At 37.9% G+C, this 18,012-nt stretch overlaps 2 protein-coding genes across 3 annotated transcripts; one reads left to right on the plus strand and one right to left on the minus strand.

Moving 5' to 3' along the window:
* Positions 1 to 635: 635 nt before the first annotated feature.
* Positions 636 to 4,825, minus strand: LOC137960255 (uncharacterized). 2 transcript variants are annotated; one of them, XR_011114127.1, is made up of 3 exons: positions 4,701 to 4,825; positions 1,272 to 3,720; positions 636 to 938 (listed from the first exon to the last, which is right to left on the minus strand). XR_011114127.1 is itself a non-coding variant. In XM_068807817.1 (2 exons), the coding sequence occupies exon 2, from the start codon at positions 3,611 to 3,613 to the stop codon at positions 1,643 to 1,645; it is 1,971 nt and encodes a 656-aa protein (XP_068663918.1). In that variant the 5' UTR covers positions 3,614 to 3,720; positions 4,540 to 4,657; the 3' UTR covers positions 1,094 to 1,642. The 2 variants fall into 2 exon arrangements, 1 of the variants encoding a protein (XP_068663918.1); XM_068807817.1 differs by lacking the exons at positions 636 to 938; positions 4,701 to 4,825 and adding an exon at positions 4,540 to 4,657 and having other exon boundaries at positions 1,094 to 3,720.
* A 1,313-nt stretch (positions 4,826 to 6,138) lies between these two features.
* LOC137958396 (COP9 signalosome complex subunit 2) lies at positions 6,139 to 15,656 on the plus strand. Its single transcript, XM_068805386.1, has 12 exons — positions 6,139 to 6,339; positions 7,027 to 7,119; positions 8,014 to 8,092; positions 8,767 to 9,007; positions 9,112 to 9,186; positions 9,442 to 9,576; positions 13,957 to 14,144; positions 14,281 to 14,349; positions 14,434 to 14,524; positions 14,616 to 14,750; positions 15,124 to 15,236; positions 15,329 to 15,656. The coding sequence occupies exons 1-12, from the start codon at positions 6,330 to 6,332 to the stop codon at positions 15,417 to 15,419; spliced, it is 1,320 nt and encodes a 439-aa protein (XP_068661487.1). The 5' UTR covers positions 6,139 to 6,329; the 3' UTR covers positions 15,420 to 15,656.
* Positions 15,657 to 18,012: the final 2,356 nt, after the last annotated feature.

Here is an 18,012-nt window from a genome sequence, read left to right on the forward strand (position 1 = left end):
TAAATTAAAACTATTTAACTAATTTAATAGAGATTGGCTAATCGGCTGGGCGCACACTTGTCTCTTCCCTTGTCCCCGATTATTGGGATTCACTCAGATTCATTTCGGTAGCTGAAACTTCGATCAATCGGAACCGAGAAAAGATTAAACCTGAGTCTCTCTCCCTCTTAACTCCTGTTGTGATTCCTGATGGGAGATATGGTTGCCATTTATGGAAGAGGATCCCATGAATTCATTGGTTGGTTAATAATTAATAGGCTTTATGATGTAACACCCTCGGTTAGTTTTTCATGTAATTTAATGCTAATCAATGGGAGAATATTTCATGTACAGGCCTTCTTAATTAATCTGAAGTTCTCATCCCGGTTTCTTCAACCTCATTTACTTTACTCTTAGAAAGACTGAAAGAGCCTTCCAAGTTCGAATTGCAATGATAAGAGAGAGTCATCTTAAAGGTAAGCCCCAAACCGGTCGATCCACATGGTTCCACACCCCTTTAGAAATGGAGTGAATAATTATTCTCTTGGGCAATCGTGACACAGCCTTTGTAGTGCTGCATGGTCCCCAGCATGGACTCAACAACCTTTTTAAACACACTAGTGACAGACCAAAGAGGACACCCACACAGCCTTCACTTTTTTTTCTATCAGAAATCAAACCGTGAGACTCATTTCTGATGTGCCACGCGGCAATTGCACAGGATGTCCATACAGGTCACCATATGAATAAACATGGTGGAGATAACAAATAATTAGGTGAGAAAAAATAGAAGATAATTACTATAGTGTACATCAATTATATAATTAGGTGTAACACAATTGAATATAACAAATATGACACCATACACGAGCATCATAAGACCGTTTAATACCATCTAGCAGTGTTAAAAGCTTTAGACCATGAAACCGAACCAAATACAGAAAAAGGATCCATGTTCCCTGCATAACACAGTTGCAAGAGGATTTTAATTAAGATAATAATTAACTTGTTTAAGCCATCGAGCCAGACATAATAAAGCTTCAGAACTTGGCCCAAACTCATGTTCGTGACACGCTTACTAAGTCATTGTATTGATGACAAAGCAAGTGGCGTCATGGTAATACCAATATTTAACTACATGCTGTCTCAATAAATGCTGGATACCAAAACTACATGGATGATAAATGTAGCAGTAAAAAAATTCCTTAAAAAAAAAAAAAAGTAAAAACAAATATGAACTAAAGCAACACTGACTAAGGTAATATCAGGGGCAAGTAGAGTCAACTACGTACATGTATTAAGTATCAGCATATCAGGCCTTTTTCAGAGCAGTTCAGCCTCCTTGTACAAAAATGAAAGCAGGTTAGCTAGATTATCACTCCCTTTGTCGCTTCAACAGCTCTAAAAACAGAGTGAGAAAAAATCTCAACGTGGCATGGACAGTACGCTTCTCCAACAACCAAACAAACAGTGAAGACATATAGGAATGCATTAACATCCTTAGCAGATATGCAACCATCTTGGCACCTCTTATTTTCTCGTAAATTCACAACAAAGCAACCAGGTAGGCTTTCCTGTGATACTAGACAACATAGGCAGAATCAAAATTTCATCCGGTGTAAGGCATAACTCTCTCTTCGTCTTTTTTTCTAATTCCAATCAATTATTCAGCAGTTTTTTTGCTCCTGAAATGCTCCTTCAATACGGCAAACTTCTTCTTGCACTGGTTCACAGTCTTTCCAGGAACAGCAGCAGCAACTCGCTCCCACCGCTGATTGGTTTCCTTTGGGAATGCTTTAAGAGCCTGAATGAGTGCCTTCTCTTGAGTAGCTGACCACACATCTTGATCCCCACTTGAAGAAACCCCATTTTGATTGGGACCACAACTAGAAACTTGCTGGCTCCCATTGTGCAGAGGGTCTCCCAGTCTGGGAGAGTCACCTGTAGCACCTGCAGGCATAGGTGAACCTTCTACTTCTTCTCTAGTAGTTAGAGGAGATGCAATGGAATGTGCTGGCTTCCTCTTCTCAAGAAAGAAGTCAAAAGCTTTTGCAGAATCGGGCCTCTGGAGAAGAACAGTTTTCGTAGCTTTTAGAATCTCCTCCACTGATCTTCCAGTACCAATGTACTCAGAAATCACTTCCCACCTACGAGATGTTCCCTTTGGATATTTCTGCATGCCTTTCCTCAACAACTCTATCTCTTCTCGGTTCCACGGTTTCTCTTTCTTCTCATAGGTCATCAACGGGTTGCTTGGCTTGATTTCACTAGCAACCCTTTTTTCTAATTTTGAATCCAGAGAGCCAACGTGATGCAGCTCTTTCTCTTCTGATGAATTATCAGGCTTCCCCCCTCTGACTGCATCTTTCAACAATTGAGCCCGATCATTCTCATCCTTGCTTTCCATCTTATCACACAACGTTTTTAGTTGCACAAATTCAAATCTCATACATAGACTCTCTACATCACTATCTGAGAGATCAAGCAGATTTTTGGATGTAATTGGCCCTGAAAGGTTTCGTAACCGGGTCCTTTCTTTGCGCACAAGCTTTTTCTCTTTCTCCTTCTGCTTCTTCTGGTTGAGTGATGCTTCTGCTGCAAGCCTTTCTTCCTCCTCCTTCCTACGTTTCTCCTCTTCTGCAGTCCTAGCAGCTTCTTCTTCCTGCAACTTCTTGGCTAAATATTTGGCTTCCTTTTTCTGCTGCTTTTTAGCTTTCTCCTCTTCCTTCCTCCTAAGAATTCGAGGGTCCCTCTTGTATGCATTGTCGACAAGGGCCCGTACACGAGCATATTCTTCTTTCCTTGCCTTTTCCCCAAGTTTGGCGTTCTGTCTCTCCATCCATCTCCTATGATCACGAGATTCAGCCTGCTCTAAGTCAAATTCATCTGCATGTGGAAATTCTCTCCAGCTCTTCAAGCTGTACCAAAAATTATAAAAGCTGTCAACTTCCTCCAATGGGGTATTATCTTCACCGAGTGACGGGACAGGTTGGTTCACAGACCACCGCCCATTTCTCATAAAAACAGGGCCAAAAACCTTAAAGAAGTCCTGTGGAGCACAGTCGGCAGGAATTTCATCATCAAACTCATCAGTTGAGTCATAAATCCTTCTCTTCACAGGGTCAATAAGAACCTCGTATGCTTCTTGAATGGCTTTGAAATGGTTCTCTATCTCATCCCGCTTTGCTTGTTTAGCATCTTCTGTTTCCTCAGCAAGAAGAAGGGCAGCTTGTTTGTCAGGGTGATGTCTTAATGCAGTTTCACGATAGCTCCTTTTAATTTGTTCTTCGGTAGCCACAAACCTTAAATGGCCAAGTCCCAATAATGCATAATGGTCCTGTTGAGTGCTGCCAGAGCTTGACTTTTTTTTCCCTTTAGTGCTATATGAATCTGAAGACGTAGAATAGGCCTGAGCCTTACCATCTCTGACACTTTGATCATCTCCCTCAGTATCTTCTTCTGTCTCCTCTTCCATGAAACCACAGAGCTTAAGTGCAGCATAGTGAAAAGAATGACCCGCCGGTTCAAATTGTAGAGCCTTTACAGATAAGCAGTTTGATGAAACATAGATTGGTTGGCCTTCTATAAGCTCTGCTGAATATGAAATTAGAGGGAAGTTCTTAATATCCATCATGCTTCCAGAAGAATGTTCAGACTACCCTGAATAAAGATACCAGTGGCAAGTCCCAATCCTGCCACTGGTTAAAACCTCAAATAAAACAGGCCCTTTAATTCTCCTAGCTGCAACCATAAGAAACTAGAATCATAAAATAGTATTAAAAAATACCTTAACTACGTACATGTGAACTGGACCACTCTAATCTCCTAGGAGAAACTTAATAAAAATTCACTGCTTCAAGTACCATAGATTCATGGAAAGGAAGGATGCAGTAAAAGGGGAGGAAAGGGGAACCATCTAAATCTCAAAAATAAACACTCGATTGATGAAGAAAAAGTATCATGAAGATCCTCTGAATGATCAGGGCAGAAAATCTAAAACATATTCAATCTCATGAACATGAACTCATAGAATCAAACCAAACAACTATCCATAATAATAAGCAAGTTAGATGAAACTAACATTCATAGAAGATGTAAATAGTAAAAGTCTGTTCCAATTCTTACTTCGATGATCACCATTAGAAGATGAAGAAACAAACAACCAGGCAAACCTATTTACTCAGAAAAGTTGGCTCAAACAAGGCAAGCCACAAACAATTTACAACAAAAGAATTGAAAAAAGAATGTCAACGGTGCTACATTTTTTGCACCAGCGATGTGCATCGCACTGATATGCACAGTCCAAAGCAACTCATAAAACAGGTAAATACGCAACTCTAGACGTCAGCTTTCACAACCGACATTACAATCATGATTAAAAAAAAAAATTAAAGAAGCGATACAAGGTAAACACAGGCAGCCAACAAGAGAACCACATCCGCACCCAAAAACAATGAAATCGATCAGAAAACAAAACCCTAGGTTCATTTCCACCCTCAATGATAGCTAAAGTGAAACGAAACCAACACAATAAAAAATCTCACAGGGTGAATAATTTACCGGCATCATAACATTAAGAAAGAAATAAAGAATAAATAACGTGACAGCAACTTTCAATTCAATCGGGGGGAAAAAATCGCGTGCTTCACAAAACTACAAGCTAGCTCATTGTGGAAACCTAAACAAATGAAACTAGTAGGAACATATTAGGATTAACTTGCCAGTAATTGAGGAGAAGCAGCTACGCAACTGTTGTGAGGTTGCTGCCAGACAACAACTGGCAAGCACTGAAGCGACGAGATGGCAGGAGGGAGAATCAGAAGAGAGAGCAGAGACTGAGAAGGGTTTTGTGTATTTCTTTGTGATGGGCTGAACACACTGCCGTGTGGGACTAAAATTACCCCGCAGGCTGCAGCACGTGAGACAGGTTACTCGCTCGGAGCCACTCATCAGGCATCATGGTCCATCTAAGGGCCTGCTTCCGCGACCGTCGACTCGGTAGTCGGCACCCGAAGAATCTGGCTGGTTCAGCGAAAGCTCCGAAGTAGCGGGGGGAAGTGGAAACTCAAATTGAGTCGGAGTCGATAGAGTTCGAATAGCTTACCTAAAAAATGATTGAAATAATTTAATTATGAGATATTAATCTTTAAATAAATAATAAAATATAATTCTCTTTTAATTTTAACTAAATGTTATTTTTCCAGTCCCTCAAAATCCTAACAGATGGTATTGATTTGATTAAGTTACTTTAGTTTAAAAAATAGATATATATTCACACAAGTAATCTAACTAAAAAAAATTTCACCCCTTCATTTCTTACACGGAAGAAAATGCATTATACACTCATTTCTGATTTATTAATAAACAACAATTGGAACCCCTCGAAGGTATATGGCACCTTATTAGTTAACGGAAATAACAAAATTTATTATCTAAAAATAAAAATGCCAACCTCCTTAACATGATAATTCAATATCATTTATGAAAGTTATTTTGATATTTCAACTACTTTAAAAAATATGATATGATGTAAAAAATGGAATTACTTATATTTTTAAAATAACATATATCCAATTTCAAAATTTTATATAAATGATAAGTATTTTCTTATATCTTATATTTTTAAGTATGGATAAATAAATGTCTATTTTAAATAATTTTTATATAATAAATTTATATATTTTTATCTAATTTTAATATATTTAAGTTTGTATCCTCTAAGAATATAATCTTCATAGTTTTTGAAAATAAATTGATTGGAATTATTAATTTATAAGGTATTAGTCTTTAAATAAATTATAAATTATTATCCCCTTTTAAATTTAATTAGCTTTTATTTTTCCAATCCCTCAAAAGTCCCAAAAGATGGTATTAATATGATTAAGTTACTTTAATTTAAAAATAAAAATATCATCACACAAATAATTTAGTTAAGGACAAAAAAAAAATTCCCCCTTTATTTCTTACAGTTGATGTAAATACCCAAATATTCCTTAAGGAAATTCTAAATTTGTGGATTTCGTCGTCACCCCAACTTCAGAGTTGACCAGGCCGAATGGCGGGTCGACTCGGAGAGTCGTAACTCATGGTCTTTCTGATTTAGTGCAATATGCGTGTGCTGGGAACCGCGAGTACAGTGAGAATCTTCGCATGCCAGTCTCTCTCGTTCTTTTGTCTTCTTCGCTCTTCATCATTTTCATTGCGTTCGTCTTCTCTCTGCTGGTAGGGAGCGGAGGTTTTCTTCTCCGACACGGGAAGTATACGAGTCCCGAAAGACAGGCCATTACGTTCGTCGGTAATCCAGCTGCTTGAATTCGTTTTCTGAAATCTCCAGTAGAGGACGAGAAATCATGGGTTCAGGTGAGAACTATCTCCATCATGTCTGATTAATTATTTTCCACCTGTAGGTTTTGCATCCATGCTTGTTACAGTTATTCGGCATCATTGGTTTGAGCGAGAGCTTTCTGATTGGTTTCTCTTCAATTCTTGTTAGGGTTAATCGGCATTATCTGCTTTCTTGGTCCATTTGTCTGGATATGTAGCAGCTGATTATGCTCCTGGGGTCACTAAGGAATGTTCCTTCTTCCTGTTTGAGGGTAGCATTAGAACGCAATGTGTCCAGTTGCCGCCCCGAACTTAGGATTTAGGACATGAGAAATTATGATTAGGCATCTGTTTTATTTCATTTTATATGTAGTTGTTCTTTATTTCCCACGGTTTCCTCAACATACAAACGGTCTATCACTTGTATTCCTCGTATTTATCAACTTCGCCGTTAAGACTAATTTGTTTGCGTCAAAATTGTCCTGTAAACCGTTGCTTCTCATGCTCCTTCATAGTATACCGAAACCCTATCCCGTCCTCGCACAGGGTAAAATAAAATTTTAATTGGTGATTCTCGGATGAGTCCCTTTATTTCGAACTATTATAAGAGTTAGAATTTCCATTAAGAAACAGATACTGTAGTCAGTAGAAATCTCGTCTTCTGTGCTCATCCCTTCTTCCTATGTTGCTAAATGCCCGCTATACTGTATTTGTTTTCTTTAGATGCGGATATGGAAGATTATGGGTTCGAATACTCTGATGAGGAACCTGAAGAGCAGGACGTTGACATTGAAAACCAGTACTATAACTCCAAAGGTAACTTTTTAGGTTTTTTAGTTGTTTCTGTTGAAGTACATGATTTGTCATTATTATCTATGCTTTTGTGATGACTATACTTGGCCCTTCCATTTAAATTGTTCTAGTAGTTGAATGCAGAATATATTTGCAGGAATCCAAGGACATATTCTATTTCTTTTGCTCATTAGTGTATAACTTGGGGTCTGGAAGAAGTTAGCCGCAGAATTCTTAAGAGAGGAAGGACATTTCATGTAAAAGCTAATGTAAGATGACTAGTTGAAGTTTTGTAAATCGATTGGGCCTTTGCCTTGATGGATCAAATTTCTTGGTAGAGGAAGGACATGTAGCACCAATTTACAAAAGACCAATTGAAGTTTTATAACTGGATTGAGCATTTGGGTCAATGTCATCATCCGCTATTTCTCAATGAGGGTTTTTGGGTTCAAGTCGCACCAGTGTCCTTGGTACCTTTGAGGATTATTATAATCAATTAACTATAATTCTTTTTAGAATGTTGAACTGCATTCCCTGGTGAGACTTGATGCCCAGACCTCACACTAGCTACCCTACCTCCCCCTAAATTAAAAATAAATGGTAGATAAGGTTATTAATGTGTTTCTTCAGCAAAACTATGTTGTGGCACAAGAATAAAGTCATTTTTGAGCAATTTTTAATTTATCAATGATTGTTAATGTTTGCCATTTTGTGAGTTGTAAAAGTTGATTTGGCTGCAAGCTGTCCTAGGATCACTGACTTTTGTTTTGCTTGGTTTCATTGTTATGCTCTACTTTAAGTTTATTTGGTGTAAACTTAAAGTTCACCAGTAAATTTTTGTAAGCATGAATTTGATTGGTTTACTTTTAATCTGTCTCCCACTTGAGATAACATCTATTGCACTTTAATGTTTGACAGGTTTGGTGGAAACTGATCCAGAGGGAGCACTTGCTGGCTTTGCTGAAGTTGTTCGTATGGAACCAGAGAAGGCAGAATGGTAAGTTCCTCATCCCACTTTAGGTGGATAAAGAATGATGCGAAATTGTGGATGCACAAATTTTTGTTTTGGCTTGCACTGCTTATTTTTCCCGATAAAATTCCTATCTGTTGTTGATAAATGAAATGCTTATTTTGCATTTCCTTTATAAGTGGTGTCTTACTTTTTCTTTATTGTTTAATAAGGATCATCGTATGCAGAAGAAAAACTTCTCTGTTTATATGTATTATTATTTTTTGTTTATATGTATTGACTAATTGCCTTGGACTAGAATCTCTGCTGGATGTTTTAGTGTTATTTAAAGGTTGTGGGCTGTTGCTTTAATATTTGTCATATTGCCCCTTTAAGAACACTAGTATCTCCTTCCTGCATTTTGGTTGTGTGGATGTTAATCCCTAAATGGAGAAACGAGCACATGCATGATGGGAATAGAAGACTTTTCCTGAGCGGCTCATTCATTCTTGGAAAAAGAGGGAGTGAGTGAAGCATGTTTTTTAGCTTATTATTTTGAGGCGATTTCCTGTTTGTATTCATCCAACTTGTCAATTCTTATTTATAAATGTTGTCAAAAGTATTTTATATCATTCTTTTCCAGAGAGACTGAAAAAATTAGAAATATCTCGTGTTTGCTATGTTTTGATGAATCATTCACACTTTGATTCCTTTTAAATCAGGGGATTCAAAGCTCTGAAGCAGACTGTGAAACTCTATTATCGATTGGGAAAGTATAAAGAGATGATGGAGGCTTATAGGGTGATGTTGACATACATAAGATCTGCTGTGACACGCAATTACAGTGAAAAATGTATAAACAACATAATGGATTTTGTTTCTGGATCTGCGAGTCAGAATTTTGGTCTTTTACAAGAGTTCTATCAGACAACTTTAAAAGCCCTAGAAGAGGCAAAGAACGAGGTTAGGCTTGAGTTTAGCTTCAAATTCTACTATTTCATTTTCAGGGTTAAATTATTTTTCCATAATTTTTCAGAATTAAATGGTTACTCCTATCACTTCTGCAGAGATTGTGGTTTAAGACAAACCTTAAGCTTTGCAAGATTTGGTTTGACATGGGGGAGTATGGTCGGATGAACAAGGTATTTTTTGCATATTGTGAGTGTTTGCTTTTAGCTGATGACATCATGTTGCAGTTCCAGATTGGGAATATATGTTTTTTTTTAAAGGATTTATATATATTAACCAGAGAAAAATTACAAAGGAAGAGGGAGCAAATCCCTAACAACAAGAGATTGCAAGGTCGTTCCCTGCTTGGCAAACACATTTGCTACCGAATTTGCAGATATCAGAAAGATTGGGAATATATGTGACGTCAATGCATTTGATATATGCAGATCTTGAAGGAATTGCACAAGTCATGTCGCCGAGAAGATGGTACAGATGATCAAAAGAAGGGAACTCAACTTTTGGAGGTCTATGCCATTGAAATCCAAATGTACACTGAGACCAAAAACAATAAAAAACTCAAGGTTAGCTATTTCTTGCTGCCTAGGACATCTTGAAAATTTACTATAATAGAATTGGTTAGTTCTTTCTCTAGGTTATTTTATATTTAGAAAGGAGAGTAGACCTAAGTCCGTTTAAGCTTAGTTGCACCTAATTTCAATTTTATCAAATTCGAATTGAATGACTTAAAATTTTGATTTATTCTTATTTTATATCTACTTATTATCCTATGCATGCATGTGGATGGTCATTTGAGATTCTTTTCTTATTTTTATCAAATTTGGCTGATAAAACATTGTTGTAGATTTATTGAAGTAAATGATATTATTGCGAATAAAGTGACTTATTTAAGGAAGAAAAAGATAGGTACAGCCAAGGTTAGTCCAGCCTCCTCTCCCTCTTTATATTCCCAGTTGTCTAAAATATTTTTAATGGATAACTCAAAATTAATGTTATTAAAAGCCGATTTGGTGAGGTGACTAGGTTCGAGTGAACACGGATCTACAACAACCCACGACAAGGTTGGTCTTTGCCTGCCAACCTGTTCTTGAGAACTCTGTTCCACCCATCTGTCCTATTTTACCCTCCTAAAATTTTAGTTTTTTTGGCTTTATTTTTATTTATTTATGTACTTATTTATTTATTTTTTAGGGGGGTATTCTAGTGGGAGGTCTTGGGATTTAAGTCTGAGTAGGGAGAAAGGAGTGTAGCGTGCGTGAGTAATCAACATTAATAAAAATTTGGATATTTTTACTTAAAGTAAGATAAAAGGTAATATTTTTAAAATATATATATATACTTATATATACCTCAGGTTAGTTTGGGTATCAAAGGCTAATCCCATCCCTGCCAATTTTTTTACAGGGAACCTCCTCCCCGCCTCAAGCAGGTCAGGTCAGGTTAGGATCCCAGTTCAGCCTGCCCTTTTGCCCTCCCTAGTGGGGGCTTCCCTTATGGCCGGAAGATAATGGAAGGGGCAGGGCTCTGCCCCCATCCACACCGACTTTTCTACAATGACACATGGAGGAGGAGGGGGGGGGGCACTGCTACTCTCGTTATCCTTTATTTGTGCCTTTCATGTGGGAGGTCAGGTGCTCCTCCTCGCCCCCTCAGTTGGTGCCCCAAGTGGAAAGAATGATAGATGACCTAGCTGACCGAGCTGGGTCAGCCAGTTGAACAGGCCAATTTTGTGCTAATTTACCCGTTCAACAATGTTTCAACCCAATTTGTAGAAATGACCAAAGATTTTATAGCACTGCTCAAATGAACAAAAAAGGGTCCTAATGTGAGAATTATGTTTCTCATGACTATCATCATAGTCTTCAGAGATTCGTCTCAACAAGGAGACTTTTTTATCCCATGTATCTTTATTACTCATGAGAACATGATACGGCCTACTACTGCAGTTCATATCTTTGTCTATTTCCTTTATATCCACCACTACTGGAAAAAAATGTCCTTTTTTTGTTTGCTTTTTTATTTTATCACCCTTGTTTTTCTAATGTCATTCTAGAAGTAGTGGTAGAGAAGAAGGAATGAAAATACAAATGTGTCAGTGAAAAGAAATGCTCTTTCAGGTGTCCCTATTTCCTACGGAGTGTAAATGAATATAGAAAAGAGTTGGGAAGTGCTCCTGTGTTGTTATTGTCACCTGGGGGAAAAAAAGAGAAACTCAAGTTAGTGGCTCCTAGTATTAGCCAGACTATGCACTAAGCCTTCAATTGATAGCATCCACCAGTTTACTTATGAGGCAGACACACATCAGAGCCTTGTACTAATATGTCTGTTTGTTTTTTTCTCTGTGATTATTCTGTAGAAAGCATGAAAATAAGCATCTCATGATATGCATTTCTTTGTATTCTATGAAGCTGTCAAAGTTGGTGAACACTAGACACTGAGTTTCTATATGGTTAAAAACTGTAAAATTATGGTATGATCTAAACAATACTTGAGAAGCTGAGGAATATTAGTCATGGAGAAATCATCCAACGATCTATTCGAACTTCCGGAATTTTTGTCAGGTGCTTCTCTGATTGAATTTGCGGATGATACTATTTTCTTTTGTTGTGGGAAAATTGACCAAATCACAAGCATAATAACCTTACTAGTTGTATACAAAATCATTTCTGGCTAACATGTCAATTGGTCAAAGTCACACTCTATGGAATCAACCTGAACTTAGAAGTTGTTGCCTTGTTTACTCGTATCCTTGGTTGCAATTGCCCTTCCTGCTTCATACCTTGGTCTCCCGTCTTTATTGGCAGACCTATGTGGGCCCTCTGAAGCTTGATCATTGAGCGTTATGAAAAATACTTAGCCAAGTGGCATGACAACTTTATGTCTTTGGATGACTTGCCCAACTACTTTCCTTTCTGCCCTACCTAGCTGCAGTTGTGAATAGGTTAGATGCTATTGACAGAAGGTTCCTTTGGCTGGGCACCTCCTTGGACTTCAAATACCACCTACTAAGTTAAAGTGTTTTCAAACCCCAGTGGAATGTGGTATTAGGGGTAAAAAACATCAGAAACATAAACTTCAATCTCCTGGCAAATGGTGATTGAAACTTGGGATTGATTCCAATACATAGATGATCTTTGGCTCCCTCCGCCCTGTCCCTTGCCCACACATCCAGCCTCTGGAAGCACATGTCTATGATCCTGCTCCAATTTTCGCTTGTCAATCCACGTCTGAAGCAATGATTCAGCATCCTTCTGGCAGCATACCTGGGTGGGGGAGCACTTTTAGGACTTGAATTTTCATCAAATTTTTAGATTAGGTCAGCGAAGAATCCTCACCACATAAAAACATTATATATGCACCTGGGATTTAAATTTAAGAAGATCATTAAGAGACAATGAAAAGCTCAACATCATGGATTAGATAACTCTCTTAGAAAATACCATTATAAGGGGTTCAGGAGAGGACCTTATGATATTGAAGCATGATGCCTCAGGGTCATACACGGTCACCTCCCAATAGACTTTTGTTTGTGGCTTTGACCTTAAGCAAAAGGTTTCTGGTGGCTATTGCCTGGAGTGTCCTTGCCCCCTAGTCATCCACTTTCTTTTCTGTGCTGCCAAAGATAGGATCCTCATGATGGATCTATACTCCAAAGGAGGGTAAGATTAATACAGTCTAAACTTGCAAACTCTATGGCATGCACTCTGAAACTGTTGACCTTTTCCTTCATTGCCTTATTTTGGGGTAAATTTGGCCTTTGATACTGCTTCCCCTTTCTTTGCTCTTACGCAAACAAACTTTGTCTCATGAGGAATAGCCACAAAAGAAAAAAAAAACTTGTGAATGTTATCTTTTGCTGCAATCATCTAGAATATTTGGAAAGAAAGAATTCGATAGACTGTTGAAGGTATGCAAAGGTCTATTGGTGGTATTATTGAAGCCACAATGCCTTGTGTACTCTTTTGGGCTAGCAAATACCATGAGACCTTGCATCTTCCTATCTTGCTCGTAAGAAGAAATTGGAGAGCAATCCTAATGTCATCGGTGTACATCATTCCCAATCTCACTACTTGGCTTGCTTCTCCTAAGGGGTGGCTAGAATCAAATTTTGATGGCAGTTCTTGGGGCAACCTAGGTCCGGTTGGTGGGGGAGGCGTTGTTAGAGACTCCTTGGGTGACATTTTTCTTGTTTATTCTGCCCCTTTGGCCAAGGCGATATAACTATGGCAGAGTTGAGGGCCCTCCTCCAGGGCTTGCAACTCTATGTTGCGTGATTCTCTACCCCCTTAGTCATGGAATGAGACTACAGTTGTCATTTCATGGCCAATGGAAACAACCACCCTCCTGGCCATTTTTTTCTGTATTTTGATGAGATGAAGACCTATGTAAAATTTTAAATGTGTAATGGTGGTCCACTTCTACGAGTGTGAATAGCATTGCTGACATTTTTGGTTAGGAAAGAGGTTCATTGGCAGCACCTCGCTATTGGAAACTCTCTCCCCCTTTGAGCCCACTCTCTTTTATTTTTTTTTGCTGTTTGCTCATTTTCCAGTTGTATCCCTCTCCTTCAGAAGTTTTCTTAATGGAATCCTTTTTTTTTTCTATGTAATCATGGAGAAAGTTGAGGAATATCTTTGGTCAATACCTGTAATAGGTATCGGTGCTTGGCTGCATGCCACTGAATTTAACTAAATCAGGAGGTGTCTTTTTCTCTGACCATCCCAGCATTAACCCTCTCTTTTCATTGTTTTCCAATGATACACATCAGAAGGTAATTGTTCCTTCTCTTTTTCTTATTAGATGATCTTGATGTTTTGTATATGCTGAGTTATATTTACAGCACAACTTGACCTTCACTATATATGCATTTTAGCTATAGTTGATGTTCCAGTACAGTGTCAACCATTTTCCTCATCTTGTACTGACATTTCCTTTAATAACAGCAACTTTACCAGAAAGCGCTTTCAATAAAATCAGCCATCCCACATCCAAGGATTATGGGAATCATTCATGAGTGTGGTGGTAAGATGCACATGGCAGAACGGCAATGGGCAGAAGCTGCAACTGATTTCTTTGAAGCTTTTAAAAACTATGATGAAGCTGGGAACCATCGGCGAATCCAGTGCCTTAAGTATGGAAAGAAGTCCAGTTTCATTTTGTTTTCTTGTTTGTTTTACTGTTATTGGTTTACTTGGGATGAGTCTTCTGTTTGCTTACACTACCTACAAACCAAGTTTCTTCATTTTGTTCTGAATTACTTGAAACAGATACTTGGTGCTGGCTAATATGTTGATGGAATCTGAAGTGAATCCTTTTGATGGCCAAGAGGCCAAACCGTAAGTTCATTCTTTAAATTTAGGAAGCTCACTTTCGTTCTGACAGTGCAGTGCTTTGCTTAGCAGTTTTGACTATTGATGCAGATACAAAAATGATCCTGAGATTTTAGCAATGACCAATCTGATAGCTGCTTATCAAAGAAATGAGATATTGGAGTTTGAGAAAATCTTGAAGGTACCAGTTGTTGTATCTTGGTGAATCCTTGTTTGAGTTTTTAACTTAAACTATTCTCTGATATGGCTTTCTAATGTGACTTGTTGCTCAGAGTAACAGGAGGACTATAATGGATGACCCTTTTATTCGAAATTATATTGAAGATTTGTTGAAGAATATTAGAACCCAAGTTCTGCTGAAGCTGATCAAACCATATACAAGAATCCGAATCCCTTTCATATCAAAGGTTATGATGTTGACTTGGAGATTTTAAGTGTGGTTCCATATGTATTGTTGCGGTTGTTAACTGCTGCATTGACTGAGCTTTGAGATAAGCCATTGTTAAAAGCCTGCCACTCTTTGGTCTTTCAAGCTAAAGAGCAAGCGAGCCAAGTACCAGAACAAATGTGTGAAAAGTTTGGATTGGTCTGTTTCCATTATTTATGTGTCTGTTGCTTGTGGAATTCCCTCCATGAGGAGAGGTATCAGGCTCGAGTTAACATGGCTTTTCTTGCTGTGAAGTAATTAAGTTTGCTTTTGCTCCTTGGAGATAACATGCTATTCTCTACATCTCACTGCAGTTGGTAATGCTAAACTTTGTTGTTTTGTTTCACATGCAGGAACTCAATGTGCCAGAGAAGGATGTTGAGTCACTTCTTGTCTCCCTAATTTTAGATAACCGTATTCATGGGCATATCGATCAAGTGAATCGGCTATTAGAACGAGGAGACAGGTACAAGACCCAGAGTTTACTGACCTTATTATATATTTCTGAGCTGTTAGTAGAGCTTGTTTTGTTAATTTGACTGGAAATTTCTTTCTCAGGTCAAAGGGAATGAAGAAGTACACTGCCATAGATACATGGAATACTCAATTACGGTCCCTCTATCAAACAATTGCCAACAGAGTTGGTTGAAATCAACAGATGGTATAGGAACATATCTTCTCAGTAGGTAAGAGCTCCAATTTTGAATGACATTGTAGTTGAATATATATGGGAACTTTTGATTTGACGTCTTCTGGGTTTCCCATTTATATATATACATATTGTATGTGTTTACAGACAAGCAATTTAGAGTAAGACAAGATGTGAATAACAGGAAAGGTTTTCATTTAATGAGAAAGTCAATTTGCAGTTGGTTTTGGTGGTTCTTGTTGGTCCATCTTCATCGATTGAACTCGATAGTGATTATGTGGCTTTGGCCATGATTGCATGAATGAGTAGTGATCTTCAAAGTGCGTAACTTTTTTCTTTTATTTCCAGTAATTAAAAAGAAAAAAGGTTGTTTTCAGGAGGAATAACAGTCCTGTTTAAAAGAACTTGACGGTTGAGATCTATTATGAACAGTCTGTCAAGCTTAACTAATGTTTATGGCTCTTGGAAGTACCAAAGGACGAGATAAAGTTCGAGCAAATCATGTGCACAGGATAAGGTTTCTGACTTGGATCTAAATGAATGGGTTCCTGGCTCATAATGGAGATGGTCAGCGTAGGGAATTTAAGATGATTATCAATACAGTCCATGTGAGGAGCTTATCCATTATCCATGTCGATCGGCTTGCCTTCTGTCATCTTACCGTATCAGACAAAATTGAAATGAACGCACAGAAGCGTCTGAAAGCAAAACAAAAGACAAAGCATAGTAGCGTACTCTACTCATCCACGCGCTTCTTCCATTCGAGTCTTTCGTAGAAAACGTGCACCACGATTCGGTGATAGACGTCAGTGCAGACGCAGTTAGCAAGACGAGAGAGACGTTTGTTTAACAAATAGAATAGAAGTAGTGATCACCGCTGATATCATTCAATCAGGGTTCTGTTTCTTTAACATTGTAGTAATGGAATATATAGTGACAGCATCGTTCTTCTTCCCATAAATGTTGGCGTAGAGGACGGGGGCAAGATCAGAATGACTCCACGATGACACCACCCAGACCATTTCTTAAGGATCGTTTCTTAAGTGGACAAAGACAGTGAAGGCCGGGTGGAGCTCCGCCATTAATAACAATATAAGCTGCATTATTGCACGTGCACCAACTGTAAAGCAGACCGGAAGAGCACTTGGAGCTCTGAATTCTTGACTGTTGATCAGATTCCCTGACGACGGAGGAAACGGAGTTGAAACACGTGGTACAGTTTTTAAATAGAAAAAACAATCGGTTCGTAACTGAAAGAAACTGCTTCCGGAAAGATGTTCTTACAGCCATGAAAGCTGCAGCTTTATGATAGAGAGATAGAAATATCTCTTTGTGAGAAGAGAACATGGGAAGGCGGTTCGATAAAAAAGAAAGAAGAACAAAGTAAGGCAAACATAATTTCAACAACTTGAGTTTTGCGTCTCCGTTTTTGGAAGAATGATAAGCGTGTTGAATCTGTCTGAAGATGGAAATTGGACGACCTAACAAGGAATTTACCCAGAAAGAGTAGCCGTACCTGAAACAGACGCCCTACCGGGCCTTAATCCACCAGTGTTGCTTCCTCGCTCATAAGGACAGCAAACTACCTACTTCAACTTTTGTTTTTCTTTGTAAATTCAAATCTCAAGCTCACAGAATAATGAGAAGAAAACCCACTGGTTGAATGGTTTCTTCTTGTGCCTGTTGAAAGAACTGCATTACCTCAAAAAAGAGAGATGGGAAACTCTTAAATATTCATTAAAATATTTTCTAAAAATCCCAAACTAGGGCAAGAACAACTTCACCAAACCAATGAGATATCGCGGTCTGCATTGACATTTCTTGTACGCAAAAATGCAGACCAGAAGAGGAAGGGCGAACCAGAGAACTCAAACTATGAGCCACCGGAAAGCCGGATTAATCAGTTTTGTCTATTACCTACTTCCAAGTTCCACCCGACCAGTCACTTGTCCTACATAAATGGACCCTGGTCTACATCATGGCTTGCTACTGCATGTGAAACACCCACATTTGCACTCTAAGTATTAGAATTTTCACTTTTGCCTGCCCTGCTAAATCTAGGAATAATGGGTTTTTTCTATCTCCCCCTTTTAGAAACTCATCTCTCCATAAATATTGGTTAAATTATTATTTTTTAATTAGTATAAATTTAATTTTTTTAATGCTAGTAATGAGTTTTCTTCTATTTATATAATCATAGGAAAAGTTATGATGTTTATGCTTTTACTAGAAATTAATTAATTAATAAATAAATAATTTAAAACTATTTTGGTGCTTCTTTGTTTGTTTTTCATATGATTTCCTATTTTTTAAACTTTTTTTTATCATTTTTTTAGGCAAAAAAAAAAAGAATCAAGAGGAAAATTGAACATTTGCAGACAACCATCAGAGAAAAATTGAACAGCATACTGGAATCCAGAAAGGGAAGCTTTTTATCATTACCAGTAATAAAGAGTGAGCAGCGATTTGTTTTTTATTTAACTTGTTTTGGTTTTTAGATCTTCTCTATCCACCAAAGAAAAAAGAAAAAAATTTGTTTTGTAATTGTTCGCAGAAAATCATCAATCATTACCTTTTAGGGAGTAAGGAAATT

This window comes from Aristolochia californica, unplaced genomic scaffold (genome assembly GCF_029961685.1).
Source record: "Aristolochia californica isolate CCGP_79_NKW_82.1479 unplaced genomic scaffold, dmAriCali1.0.hap1 SCAF_3, whole genome shotgun sequence".
NCBI classification, from domain to species: domain Eukaryota; kingdom Viridiplantae; phylum Streptophyta; class Magnoliopsida; order Piperales; family Aristolochiaceae; genus Aristolochia; species Aristolochia californica.

What these genes read in the sequence shown, in the direction of transcription:
- LOC137960255 (XM_068807817.1), bottom strand. Translation starts at nt 3,613, where the DNA reads ATGATGGATATTAAGAACTTCCCTCTAATTTCATATTCAGCAGAGCTT.
- LOC137958396 (XM_068805386.1), top strand. An exon ending in GAACCAGAGAAGGCAGAATG is followed by an intron (nt 8,093 to 8,766) that starts GTAAGTTCCTCA and finishes CTTTTAAATCAG; the next exon opens with GGGATTCAAAGCTCTGAAGC. An exon ending in GATGGCCAAGAGGCCAAACC is followed by an intron (nt 14,350 to 14,433) that starts GTAAGTTCATTC and finishes CTATTGATGCAG; the next exon opens with ATACAAAAATGATCCTGAGA.